The sequence below is a fragment of the Balaenoptera physalus genome (genome assembly GCF_965194825.1).
Source record: "Balaenoptera physalus genome assembly, chromosome: 12".
Taxonomy (NCBI): Eukaryota; Metazoa; Chordata; class Mammalia; order Artiodactyla; family Balaenopteridae; genus Balaenoptera; species Balaenoptera physalus.
The window spans coordinates 70,428,755-70,442,950 of record NC_138897.1 but is presented as its reverse complement, the minus strand read 5'-3'; the positions used below and the strand labels follow the sequence as shown (position 1 = coordinate 70,442,950).

General features: G+C 51.8%; 1 protein-coding gene across 3 annotated transcripts; it reads left to right on the top strand.

Moving 5' to 3' along the window:
• Nucleotides 1–813: 813 nt before the first annotated feature.
• On the top strand, nt 814–14,126 carry TMEM191C (transmembrane protein 191C). 3 transcript variants are annotated; one of them, XM_082417881.1, is made up of 11 exons: nt 814–2,166; nt 4,059–4,381; nt 4,503–4,626; nt 4,934–4,984; nt 5,097–5,213; nt 5,402–5,458; nt 5,580–5,639; nt 5,767–5,831; nt 5,913–5,985; nt 6,311–6,351; nt 6,446–6,724. In XM_082417881.1, the coding sequence occupies exons 2-11, from the start codon at nt 4,227–4,229 to the stop codon at nt 6,648–6,650; spliced, it is 948 nt and encodes a 315-aa protein (XP_082274007.1). In that variant the 5' UTR covers nt 814–2,166; nt 4,059–4,226; the 3' UTR covers nt 6,651–6,724. The 3 variants fall into 3 exon arrangements, with proteins under 3 accessions (XP_082274007.1, XP_082274008.1, XP_082274009.1); XM_082417882.1 differs by having other exon boundaries at nt 817–2,166; nt 5,136–5,213; XM_082417883.1 differs by lacking the exon at nt 6,446–6,724 and adding an exon at nt 11,964–14,126 and having other exon boundaries at nt 819–2,166; nt 4,934–5,213.
• Nucleotides 14,127–14,196: the final 70 nt, after the last annotated feature.

Below are 14,196 nucleotides of genomic sequence, written 5' to 3'. Positions count from 1 at the left end.
CAGAAGTCTGAGACCCAGGTGTCAGCCAGGTGGTCTCTCTCCAGAGGCCTCTGCATGGCATGTAGACGCCCTCATCACCCTGTGTCCCCGTCTGTTAGTCCCTCTGTGTGTCTGTGGCTAGATTTCCCCTTACAAGGACCCTGGTCAGACTGGGTTAGGGTCCAACCCAAAGACCCATCTCCAGACACAGTCACATTCTGAGATGCTGGGGCAGGCCTTCAATGTAGGAATTCTGGGGGACACGCTTCAGCCCACATGGGTCACACAGACCTGCCATGTGCAGCCTCGGGTGGCTGTGGGGGTCCCCGGTGACTCTCTGTCCATGTTGGCGCCGTTGGCACCCTCTCTCCTGCCTCGGGGCACAGGCCACCTCTGCCCTCAGCAGGTACCTGCTGGGGCCACAAGCTCCTCACTGAGGCATCGCCCCTCGCAGTGTGCCCCCCAGGGAGTCGGTTGGGGGTATCCCCAGAAGCTGCCCACTTTGTGATGCTACAGGCAGTGATCCCTGGGCCCTGGGGTGCCTCCAGGATGTGGGCAGAGCTCATGCCAGTGGCCGTCAGCACACGCTCCGAGAATTCCTCTTCCTGTCCCCACACTGCCTGTCCGCTGACAGGGATGCAGACCTCAGTCTTCAAGAGCAGGGCGGGGGAGGCAGCCGCCGACCGGCCTCCGGCCCTTGGTAGGAGAGGTGGGGCTGCAGGCGGGGGCAGCAAATGAGACAGCTCATTACCTGACCTGCCGTCACAGTAACTCAACGTCTAACCATTAAACAAGCTGGTGAAGGGCTGTGAGGAGCTGGTCAGACACCAGGCGCTCAGGCAGGGCTGCCCCACGGGTGGGGAACAGTGCATGCAAAGTGTGGAGGCATCAGAGCACGTGGTTTGTTTACGGGACTGAGGTGGCTTCCCTGTGGCTGGTGTGGGAGATGGGGGGGGGCTGGCAGGCGGGCCCACACTGGGGGGACTCTGTGCCATTGTGCCATTATTTGATGCATCGTGGTTTACGGAAATCTTTTCTCTGTTTTTTTTGGCTGTGCAGCTAGGCTTGCAGGATTTTATTTCCTGGAGCAGGGATCGGATCCGTGCCCTCGGCGGTGAACGCGCATAGTCCTAACCACTGGACCATCAGGGAATTCCCCTTTTTTCTCTTATCAGGCAAAAAATACAAGTTTCAAATACAAAAAAAAGGGGCTGTGCACAACAGGCATGGATTTTATAACTGTTCTTTCTCTGATTGGACAGACATTTATTGAGCTCCTGGCACCACGCAGATGTCCTCACCCGACCATGCACTGAGTGTGCAACCACTGCATTCAGCCCTGAAGACAGGGTTGGGGGCCCTGCACCACCCTTTTCCTGGGCTGTGCCCCTCGGTGAGGGCCTGGGTGGGTGGGGAGGGAGGCCCGGAGAAGAGGACCTTGAACCTGAGTCCTGGGGGAGGGGCAGAGCAGGGCCAGCAGGCTCGGTGGGAAGACAGGCAGGTGCTTCCAGTGGGTCCAGTGGGAGCAAAGGGCAGGGGCACCGCAGCCGGGGGTCTGTTTCCATGGCTCCTGTTGCCCCCACCGCCAGGGAAGTGGCTTGGGTTTCACCGGAGGCTTCCTCAGCCCCGGGCTTTCCCTGCAGTTTCCTCCTAAAGACCAGGGGCGGGGAGGGGTCAAAGCGCCCCTCAGCTCACCCTCTGAGGCTGCAGAACAGCAACCCAGGGGGTGGCCAATGTCACCGCTGTGAGGGCTGGATGCAGGCCCAGCTTCTCGCGGGGACAGGGCACCTGAGCTGCCACTGCCTGGCGACCTGTCGTCACTGAGCTTCCCCACGTAAACCGGGATCAGGATGCCTAGGCAGCAGGCGCAGTGTGGTCACGGGGACGCTGTGAGGCGATGGAGGGGCCCCCGGGGGTGCAGCGCTGTCCCACGGGACTGGAGCTTGTGTTCCAGGAGCCACAGGAAACTGGAAAGAGAAACAAGTGGGCCAGATTCTAGTGTGTCATCGAGCCCGGTATATTCACGTTATTTCATATGTAATCGATACAGAAATTATCGATGAGATGGTGCTTCGCAGGGTTCACATCTCGGTCTGGACCAGACTTTCAGGAGCTCGGCGCCACCATCTGGGGCTGGACGTCCAGCGCTGGAACCAGTGACGGTGCCAGGCTCAGAGCCTCAGCAGTGTGAGTCACTGGCCCCCTGGCTCTATGAGGGAGTCTGGTAAAAGCCCCACTTTACAGGTGGAGAAACCAAGCCGCAGAGCTGGAGGGGGGGTGGGGGGCACTCACACCAGCACCTTTTAATTTATTTATTTCTTTTCCATTATGGTTTATCACAGGATATTGAATATAGTTCCCTGTGCTATACAGTAGGACCTTGTTGTTTATCCATCCTATATAAAGTAGTTTGCATCTGCTAATCCCAAACTCCCAATACATCCCTCCCCCACTCCCCTCCCCCTTGGCAACCACAAGTCTGTTCTCTATGTCTGTGACTCTATTTCTGTTTCATAGGTAAGTTCATTTGTGTCATATTTTAGATCCCACATATAAGTGATATCATATGGTATTTGTCTTTCTTTCTGACTTATTTCACTTAGTATGATCATCTCTATGTCCATCCATGTTGCTGCAAATGGCATTATTTCATTCTTTTTGATGGCTGAGTAGTATTCTGTTGTATATATACCACATCTTCTTTATCCAGTCATGTGTCGGTTGTTTCCATGTCTTGACTGCTGTAAGTAATGCTGCAATGAACATTGGGGTGCACGTATCTTTTCGAATTAGAGTTTTGTCTGGATGTATGCCCAGGAGTGGGATTGTTGGATCATATGGCAACTCTTTTTTTTTTTTTAATTTATTTTTGGTTGCGTTGGGTCTTTGCTGCTGCATGCGGGCTTTCTCTAGTTGTGGCAAGCGGGGGCTACTCTTCATTGTGGTGTGCGGGCTTTTCATTGCGGTGACTTCTCTTGTTGTGGAGCACGGGCTCTAGGCGCGCAGGCTTCAGTAGTTGTGGCTTGCGGGCTCTAGAGCGCAGACTCAGTAGTTGTGGTGCACGGGCTTAGTTGCTCCGCAGCATGTGGGATCTTCCCGGACCAGGGCTCGAACCCATGTCCCCTGCATTGGCAGGCGGATTCTTAACCGCTGTGCCACCAGGGAAGTCCCGGCAACTCTATCTTTAGTTTCATGTGGAACCTCCGTCCTGTTCTCCAAAATGGCTGCACCAATTTACATTCCCACCAGCAGTGCAGGAGGGGCAGCTTTATGGTAGGCACCCAGACGTATCTGCTGACTCCTCAGACTTTCCTATTTCTTTTTCTTGCTTCATTGCAGGTCCTCCAGCACTGTTAGACCTGAGCAGGAGGGTCATTCTTGTCTCTTAAAATCTTAACGGGAAGGCTGCTAATACTGCCTCCCTACTGTGTTTACTAAGCAGCTTTCATCAGTTTAGAGTCCCTTTCGATCCCTCTTTCAATTTTCTACAGATGAGGAACTCTATCCCGCGTTCTGCTCCTACTGAACCTGGTGTTCTCCCTCTTTTGTCCATGTGGTGAATGACGTCAATTTTCTGATCTTGAACAATCTCTGGAATAAAGTCTGCTTGGTTTCATGTACCTTTTTTTTTTTCAATGTACCCCTTTGGATTTGGTCAGCTAATAATTTATTTAGGACTTTTGCATCCAGCTTCATAATCTAAATTGGCCAAATGAAAGCCGACTTTAAAAGGACAAGTTTACCTGCAATTTCACCAATGAAATAGCTTGTCTTTCTCTTGTTTCCTTTAAAGATCTTATCCGTGTACATTACAATCTTAGTTATTTCAGCATACATAGTAAATCATATTCTTTTTTTCACTAGACATCATATATCTATGCATGCCACATAAAATACATTATTTTAGTAATTACAGTGGTGTCCTCTTTGTGATGACTGTAACTACCCACTTGAGTGAACCACTTAACACGTTGTGGTTTAAGGATTTTTTTTTTTCTTCCTAGATTAAGTTCCCAGGAGTGGGATCATTGGGTCCAAAGACAAGAACCTGTTTACGGATCCTGATCTCTTTCCCACAGGAGGCTTCTCAGTCCGCAGTGCCGTCGGCAGCGAGCGGGAATAAGCCAGCCTCGCCTTCTGCTTCAGGTGCGAGCACCCACCGGCCTGCGCCGTGCGCAGCGGTTCCGAACCGCCCCGCGCTCCACCCATTGTGACGCGGGTCCGGCGGCGGCGGGCAGAGCCGGGGCATGGCCGAGGCGCAGGAGCTACTGCTGCAGCTGCTGAAGGACAACCGCGACGGGCGGCTGCGGAAGCAGGAGCTGGAGGAGCTGGTGCGCGGGCTGGAGGCCGAGACCGAGAGCCTCACAGAACGCCTGCACGACCTGAGCGAGCGCGAGCGCAGGTGCGGGCTGCTCCTCACCTCGCCCCGGGCCTTGGGACCGAGCCGACGTGCGGGGGCACCGCGAGGGGGCTGGCATCCGGGAGCGACCCCGGACCGCGGAGCCTCAGTTTCCCCTCCGCAGCCTGCAGCGGCGGCGGGGCCAGGCGGCGCGGGCCCTGCGCGGAGAGGCGAGCGAGGCGGCGCGGGAGCGCGCAGACCGGGCGCGCCGGCTGCTGGAGGCTGAGGAGCAGCACAAGCGGGATCTGGTGGGGCGGGGCCCTAAATGGGGCGGAGCCTGCGGTGGGCGGGACCTTGGACGGGGCGGGTCTCTGGATGGGCGGGACCAGTGGAGGGGGAGTGGCCTTGGATGGGGCGGAGCCTGCGGAGAGGGAGGGGCCTTGGACGAGGTGGGACCTTGTGTGGGGCGGGACCTGAAGCAGGGTGGGACCCTGGACGGGGCGGGGCTCTGGGTGGGCGGGGCCAGTGGAGAGGGAGGGATCTTTAATGGGGCGGGGACTGCGGTGGGGGCGGGGACCTCGGAGAGGCCCGGACCGCCCCCTCGATCCCGTCCAGGAGCAACAAAACCGTCAGCTGCAGGATCAGTGGGAGGAGCTGTCAAGCCAGGTACCTTCAGGAGACGGCTTTCGTCTCGCGCTTCCCCTAGGAAGCCCCACCCTAGTCCCCGCCCCCATTTCCGCCGCGTCCCCGCCTCCCAGGATAATACCCCACCCCCCAGAAGCCCCGCAAACCCCGCCCTCACAAGCCCCACCCCCAGCTCTTTTACTACGGAGGAGAACAACTGAGTCAGCAGCGCGCAGAGCAGCAACTCGGGACCCAACTGGTGACTTTGCAGGTGCTTGGGTGGGGCCCCGAGGGCAGGAGCGCTGGTGTGGGCGGGGCTTTGATGACCTGGGGGCGGGGCCTTGGGGCTGAGGGCGGGCGAGGGCGGGCATGAACATCTTGGCCGGGCGGTGGGGTGGGGTCTGGCGCGGCGAGCTCGGGGAGTGCCGGGCTCCTGACCTTCCCTGGATCCTCCGGAAGAAACAACTGGAGCTGGTGGAGGCCAAGCACGCCAGGCAGGCGGAGGCCCTGCGGCAGGTGCGGGCGGAGCCGGGTACTCAGTGGGAGGGTCGGCTTGGGGTGTGGGTGGGGCCTGGGCAGGCGCCGGACGGTGGAGAGGGCTGAGTTCCCCGTCTAATCAGGGCTCCCCTCATGCCAGAGCGCACAGCGGACGGAGGAGGCCTGGGCCAGCTTCCAGGAGCAGAGCGGAGTCTTGCAGGTGCCGCCCCCCTCCACTCGGAGAGGCGCTCACCTCCGACCCCACTGCGGCCTCCTCCCCCGGAGCTGCCGGGGCCTGCCTCACCAAGGTCTTCCCAGGTGTGAGGCCTCACTCCCACCCCCTCCAGGAGCTGCAGGGGAAGGTGATGGAGGCGGCGACTGCGCTGGACGCCTCGCAGGGCGGCCCGGAGCCGTAAGGGGGTTAGGACTGTCGGGTGTGGGGAGGTGATTGTGGGGCCGGACAGAGGGCACATCGCCATGCCTGTCTCCACAGGTGCGAGTCGCAGCCTCGCCGGGGGCAGGGCTGCGCGGGCTCACTCATGGAGGAGGTGGCCAAAGCGGACTGTGTGAGTGCGGGCCTGGGCAGGGACGGGCTGGAGACGGGACCTGCCCCTGGGGCCGCCCCCACACACGTGACCACCCCGTCAGGGATTTCCCCCTCTCCCCCAGGGACCCGCCCCATGATACCAACCCCGCTGGGCGGCCACGCCTGCCGCGGGACGGCCCACCCAAGGACCACGCCCGCATAGGGGACCCGCCCCGTAGTGCCACGCCCCCCACGGAGCGACGCGCACTCACGGAGCGACGCGCACCCACGGGCCCCGCTCCCCCAGGGGGTTCCCCCCACCGCTCCCCGGCGCGGGGCTGTATGTCGCTCCCTCTTCCCCGCAGGAGAAGCGGCTGTTCGGCGGCGCGGGCGCGGCGGGCATCAGGTGAGCTGGCGGCGGGCGCGGCGCTGGAGTCTGGGGTCCAGGGTGCGCCCTGCGCCCCGCCACCACCCATCTGCCGGTGCGTCGTGGTCCGCAGGCTGTGGGCGCTGGGCTCGCTGCAGACGCTGCTGCTGCTCCTGCTGGGCGTCGTGGCGCTGCCGCTGCTCTACCTGGCGCTGGTGAACCCCTCGGCCCTCCGCCGCGGGCTCATGCGCCCCGGCTCGGACGCCGCCATCCGTCGCCTGCGCTACACGTTGGCCCCGCTGCTGGAGCTGCGCGCGCGCGGACTGCTGCCCGCCTAGTGCATCACGCCGGCCGCGGCCGCCAGCACCCGTGTCTCCCGCGTGGTTTCTGGGCGCCAGGCGGAGGGGTTGGGGGGCGGGGGTGACTGGGGAGGGGAGGGGAAGGGGGACTGGGGAGGGGTGGCGGCGAGAGACGGTGAGACGCGGGGGTGGCGGCGAGAGAATGGGAGACGCCGGGGCGGGGGCGTCATGTGTCCTCGGGCCCAGCGGACGCCGGGCTCCTCCGGGCGGACCTTGGTCCCGAGAGGCTGCCGGGCCCTCGGTTCCTCCAGCCCTGCCGCCCACTCGGGAGGGGTAGGAATTGTTACTAAACCCGCTCTCCCCTCCGGCGAGCAGAGCCCGGGGCACCGGCCAGCGGGTCCCCGCGGAGGTCCGTGTCCCGCGTCCACGTGGTGGTTACGCAGTCCCCGCGGCGCCTCTCCTCTCCTTGGTCCGCGGCGCTCTCCCGCGTCCGGGCTGTGTGGACCGTGCGCGCTCACCACTGCGGTCTTCGCGGGCATCGTCTTTTCATTTCTGTAAATGTTCTGCTTAATGGAGATGGACCTCGCGTTTCACTTAGTCTCTGATGCAGATGCTGCTCGATTTTTATTATTTACTTTTCTTTTGGTAGTGAAATTGTGTGTATCTCCTGTGCACACATACGTGCGTTTTTGCTCAGGCTTTTGAACAATCGTTTCGTTATTGATTTGCACTTGTTCTTTAGTCTTTTGGCGGTTAAATTTGTTCATGGACTTCTTTGCACAATGTAAGAATTGTGCGTTGTGTTCTAAAAATTCCGTTCTTGCCTGGAAGTCGTAAAGATACTCTCACACTTTACTTTTCATTGGTGTAAACATTTTATCCATCATCCGTAGATGGGCATTTGGGTTGTTCCACCCTTTGGCTATTGTGAGTGATGCTGCAGTGAGGGAATTCCCTGGTGGTTCAGTGGTTGGGACTCGGCGCTTTCACTGCCTTTGCCTCGGTTGCATCCCTGGTCGGGGAACTAAGATCCTGAAAGCCTCACATCGCGGCCAAAAAAAAAAAAAGATGGTGCAGTGAACATGGGTGTGCAGATATCTGTTTGAGTGCCTGCTTTCGCTTCTTTTGGGTATTCACCCAAAAGTGGACTTGCTGGATCAAATGGTACTTCTGTTTATTTTTTTGAGGATCTGCTGTATGGTGTCCCATCAGCAGTGCCCAAGGGGTCCAGCTTCTCCACATCCTCTACAATATGAGTTTGCTGTTTTTTTTCTTTCTTTTTTAATGAATAGCCATCCTAATGGGTGTGATTTTTTTTTTGCTTTCAATTTTCAAGCTTTGCATTCTCTAGTTTTTATAATTTATAATTACAAAGTCTCATCCATCACATCCATAAAATAAGATGTCCTAGGGAAGTCTAGCTTGTATCCATGTGCCCTCCACCCTGTTGCCCCCACTCCTGTGGAAGAAACACTTGATTTTTTTAATGGACTCTCCTTTCCCCCCCTTGATAAGTGAACTATGTACAGCCCCCCTCCCCTTTCCTGGTTAGCACAGTGCAACATGCGACTTCTCTGGAAGCTCCTCGCTTTGGGCAGTGTGGCAGGTGGGCCTGTCATTAACGCCACAGCCACCGTAGCCGTGGGGGTGTGTCCTCATGCTTCCTTAGCAAGGAGCCTTCTGTTTGTATTTTGCCTGAGAATCTGTGAGATCCATTCCTCAAAGTGGGATTGTGAGCCAGGGGTGACCACATGCATGATATTTGGAGATGCCCCTGGTCACTTTCAGGGTCGCTCTGTTGCATTCCCACCCTCACTGGCTATGGCCACTTTCCCCACAGCCTCCCCCCCCAACCCTGCATGTTGTCAATCTGATGGGTGAGAAAGGGCACTTCAGGGTGGTTTTAATTTGCATTTCTCTTGTGATCAAGGTTGAGCACATTTTTTATATTTAAGGGCCAGGTGCATTTCTTTTCCTGCAGACAATTCATATCATTTGTTCATGTTAAAACTATAGGATTGTAGGGTTTCCTTCTCCCTCAGTTTTTTCAAAGCTCTTTTTTAGGATGCATTTTAGCTTCGAGATCTGTTGTGAATATTTGCCCAGTTTGTCTTTCACTTTGTTCGGGGTGCTCTTTTGCTATCTATGTGTTGTTTTGGTAACAATTTGCTTTCCTGTACTGATCCTGGATTTTCTGGGTTATGAAGGAAACTGTTCCCGTCTTCTTCCAACACTTGCATGCTTCCTCAGTTTATATTCAGCCTGTTGTCTGCCTCTGGACGTAGGGACTTAGTATGGTTTAGGATGTGAGGACCTTTTGCATTTGTTTGATTGGGATTACACTGAAGTTAGAGATAAGTTTGCAGAGAAATGTCTTCCAAACCTTGGACGACATCTCTCTCCATTTTTAATTTTTCTCAGCATTTTGTGTTTTTTTTTAGTGTAAAGGTCTTTCATGTCTTTGCATTTATTCTGAGGGATTTTATGTTTGGGGTGCTATTATACACGGTATAGGATTTTTTAGTTTTAATTTCCAACTGTTTATTGCTGGCATATAGAAATACAATGACTTTTGTGTATGGATCTTGTAAACTGTGGTACTGCTGAACTACTCCCTTGTTAGTTCTTTGAAACTCTTCCATAGCTTCCTCAGGATTTCATAAACAATCTTATTGCCCGTGAGGCAGGACTGTTTCTCTTCTTCCTTCCAAACTGTCTACCGCTGGCCACACACTCGGTACAAAGCTGATTAGAAGTGGTGAGAAGGAGTGCCCCTATCTTGTTCCGGATCTTATATTTCATCATGAATATGTTAACCATGTTTTTCTTAGAGATCTTTATCAGATTGAGGAACTGTTCTCCTATTTCTAGTTTGCTGATTTTTTTTTTTTTTTTGGCCATGCAGCACAGCTTGCAGAATCTTTGTTCCCTGACCAGTGATCGAACCCATGCCACAACAGAGAAAGCACCGAGTCCTAACCACTGGACGGTCAGGGAATTCCCAAGTTTGCTGATTTTTTATTACGAATGGGTGTTGAATATTGTGCAGTGCTTTTTCTGCCCCTATTGATCATATGGTTTTCCTTCTTTAGTCTGTTAATGTGAATGACCCTGATTGCATCTTAAGCCAACCTTGCATTCCTGGGATAAGGCCCACACTTGGTCATGATGGTCCTTTTTTACACATTGTGTTCAATTTGCTAATATTTAGTTAAAGATTTTTGCGCCTGTGTTCATGAGAGGGATGTTGCCCTATCTTCTAGTTTTCTTGGAAGGTCGTTGTCTTTTTTTTTTATTTTAATTAATTTATTTGGCTGCATTGGGTCTTAGTTGCGGCACACGGGATCTTTCATTATGGCGTGTGGGCTCCTCACTGCGGCACTTGGGCTTCTCTCCAGTTGCAGCATTTGGGCTCTAGAGCGTGTGGGCTTAGTTGCCCTGCGGTGTGTGGGATCTTAGTTCCCCGACCAGGGATCGAATCCACGTCCCCTGCGCTGGAAGGTGGATTCTCAACCACCAGGGAAGTCCCAGAAGGTGCTTTTTAATATCAGGGCTGTGCTGCCTTCATAAAAAAATGAATAGGGAAGTGTTTGTTCCTCTCTTTTCTGAAGGATAGTGTGTAACACTGGCATTATTGCTTCCTTACATATTGAGACCCATCTTGGCTTTATGATGAAAAAAATTACACCTCAATAATTTTAACACAGAAAAACATATGAGTCATCAGTGTATGCAGCTCAGTGAATTTCCATAGGATAAGAAACAATGTTACCAGCACCTGATTCTCCCCCTGCCTTCCTAGTGGCTCCCTCCTTCAAAACTAACTTGTGTCCTGACTTCTAACACCATCAAATAATGGTGCCTGTTCTGGAACCTCAGATGGAGTCATTCAGCAAGTACCTTTTGCTCACCAGCGTCCACACTGCCTGCTGCAGTTGTTCATTTATTTCCATTATTGCCCTGTATTCTTCTGCATGAATAACCACAATGATTTCTCTCTTGTCTAAGAACATTTTGGTCATTTACACGTTTTGTTTGTTAGGAGTAGTGACCTCAGGACACTATTTCCTGCACAGATTTCGGACGTCTGTCGGGTATGTGTGTAGGCGGGGAACTGCTGGCTTGAGCTGCTCAGCCTTGCTGGAGGCTTCACACCCAGCAGCAGCAACTTAAGAGTTCCAGGTGCTCCACATGCCCCAATGCTTGACATTATGTATCATTTTATGTTTCAGACAGGCAGGGGGGTGAGTGGGTATCACATTGTGGTTTTAATTTGCAATGATGACTAAATGAAGTTGAACACCTCTTACTATGTTTATTGGCTGTTTGGACAATGTCTTTTGTGAAATGCCTGTTCAGGTTTTTTGTCCATTTTTCTATTCAGTTGTGTCTTACTGATTTTTTAGTAGTTCTTTATATATTCTGGCTGTAAGTCCTTTGAACAGATATAGGTAATTGCAAATATCTTCCCAGGTCTGTGGCATGTATTTTCATAGAGTCCAATTTAATTTTTTCCCCTTTATAATTAGTGCTTTTTTGGTTCTGCTTAAGAAATCTGTGTGTGTTCTGAGGTCATCAAGACATGCTTCTGTATTTTCTTCTAAAAGCCTTTAAAGTTTACCTTTAACGTACATCTCTCCAGTCCACCTGGAATTAATTTCTATGTCTGATGTGAGGTAGGCAGTCGAGGTTGAGTTATTTTCTATACTGCTATCCAGTTAATGCATTATTGCAAAGACCATCTTTCCCTGACTGCTCTGCAGTGTCTGCATGTATGTGGGTATACGTCCCTGGACTTCATCTCTTCCACTGTTCACTTGTCTTTCCTTGAATCAGGAAGCCACAGTGTCTTAACTTCCATGGCTTAAGGATAATTCTTGATATCTAGCTTGTGGGTCTTCAAGATCCAAATAGCTATATTTTGACCTTTGCATTCCCATATAGATTTTAGACTTGCCAATTTCCACTACAGAACTTTCTGGGATTTCGATTGGCATTTGCAGTGAAACTACAGACCAATTTGGGGAGAAACAAACATTTGTATAATGTTGAGTTTTCCAACCCATGAATATTTGTTTAGATCTTTCTTTCAACATTTGTAGTTTTCAGTACTTCTTATGAATAGGTCATTAGATTTTTTTCTTGGTATTTGATGTTTGGGGTGCAATTGTAAATGGTACTGTTTTCATTTTTGTTGTTGTTGTAAGATATATGTACACACATACACACACACACATAATTGACTTTTGTATATTAACCTGTATCCTGAACCTTGACTATAGAATATATTCAGATTATTTTGGATTTTTATGTACACAAAGGCCATTTCTGAGTTTTATTTCTCCTTTCCAGATTCTTACACTGTTTCCTTTTGTGGCCTGACTAGACTGGCGAGGGCCCCCAGTGCCAAGTGCTGAACAGAGGTGGTGAAACACAGTATTGTCTAAGGGGACAGCTGTCAGTATATCACCTTTAAGAATTTCAGAGTTTTTCGCAGACACTCACATCAAGGGAATGATGTTTTGGGTACACCCCGTCCTGAGTGTGGACCAAGCTTCCCCAGAAACTCCTCGAAGGTATCAGGCTCTTGGGTTGGTCTTTTGTCTCCTGCGTAATCGAAAGAGGAACTTGATTGTTCTTAAGATTTTAAATTTAATTTTGTTTTTTGTCTCTAAAGAAATCTATTTGCTTGTCAGCTTGTGGATTTAGATTTTTCTACCCAGTACTGTAAATAGCATTTCTAACTTTTCAAGATGTATAATTTGCCATATTGCCGGAGTCTTAGACGTGCCATTCAATTGACTTTCATTTTAAAGCCAGTTTGACAGGCTTCCTTTCCAAGTATTGTGGTTTCAAATCAGTTCTACTGTGTTTGAGTGTGTGTCTACATTTTATAGTGTGTTTGTCCTGCACTTCCTATGCTCCCCCCTCTTCCTGGTCTTCTGTTTGATCTTTCTGGAAGTCACACCTGATATTCTGGTTTCCTTTCTACTTGAACGGGCTCACCTCTACGCACCTCCCCAAACACGACCTTAAAGCATTTAACTCGGATCATCCCCTTGGCTCTTACGTGTATTTTGTCTGGTGTTTCAGTTCCACTCTTTCAATTTCTAAGTATTTAGGGTTCTTCCAGATATCTTATTGATTCCTAACAATTCCGTGGGATCAGCCTGACGTGGTGAACAAGTACAGATGGGGTGCTGCTGCTGACAGACTGCATTTCATAATCGCCATCAGGGCTACATGTGTGACGGCATCCTGTGTTCTATCAATCACTTGTGCAGAGAAGGATGTTAAAATCTCCAACTCTATTAGTTTATTTCTCCCCTGAATTGTCAAATTTTGCTTCGGAAACACATGTACACACGATGATGGTGAATCTTTCTATTTCCTCTACTTCTGCGTCAGGTCCATGACTATAAAGTGCACTGCTTGTCATCAGCATATAATTGGGTCTCACGTTTATCCATGTTTATAATTCCTGCCTCCTGACTGGAGTGCTTAGTTGTCCATGCTTAACAGACTTAATGATGCAGTGGGACTGTCGTCTGCTATTGCAAAACTTTTTGTCCCATGTTATTTCTTTTCTTCTTCCTTTCCTGCCTTCTTTTAGATTAATTTAATATTTTAAAAAGTTCTTTTAACTTACATATTGGCTGCTTCTTTATATTTATTTATACTGTGCTTCCTGCAGCTGAGTGGGTGTTTTTCACCAACTCTGGAATCCTGTCGTGGGTGACTGAAGCGTCTCATTCAACTCTCCTTTTCTTTATGCCTCATTTTTGGTAATTTCATTGTTCTGCCTTTCATTGATTGGTTGTCTCTTCACCTGTATCTTACCTGCTTTTTTTTTTTAATTACTTTTTAAAATTAATTATTTTTGGCTGCGTTGGGGCTTTGATGCTGTGTGCGAGCTTTCCCAAGTTGTGGCGAACAGGGGCTACTCTTTGTTGCAGTGCGCGGCCTTGGCATTGCAATGGCTTCTCGTGTTGTGGAGCACGTGCTCTAGGCACATGGGCTTCTGTACTTGTGGCACGTGGGCTCAGCTGCTGTGGCTCGCGGGCTCTAGAGCACAGGCTCAGCAGTTGTGGCACACGGGCTTAGTTGCTCCGCGGCATGTGGGATCTTCCCAGACCAGGGCTTGAACCCATGTCCCCTGCACTGGCAGGCAGATTCTTAACTGCTGCGCCACCAGGGAAGTCCTTACCTGCTTTTTAACAATCAATCATCTTTTGTGTGACTTATTTCTAGATATTCTGTCATCGTTTTTTTAGTTTTGGGTCTTTGGAGGGTCATGCGGGTGGGGATGGATACTGTGGGGAGGTTGGTGCATGAGGACGGCGGTGTCCTGGAGTAGAGGACCTGAAGGTGGTCGAGAGGGACACCGGGAAGGACCGGAGCAGAGGCAGGACGCAGAGCAACGCCTGCGGAGGAGAGATGAGAATGGGGTGGCCGGGTGGCCTCTGCGGGAGCCCTGAGAGCCATCAGGGAAAATACAGTGTTATTTTCGGTACATCTATGCTGTGGTGAGTCGTCTTTGTGAAGCTCACAGCCAGGGCACTGGGGATGGCCCCTCGTGGCTGCG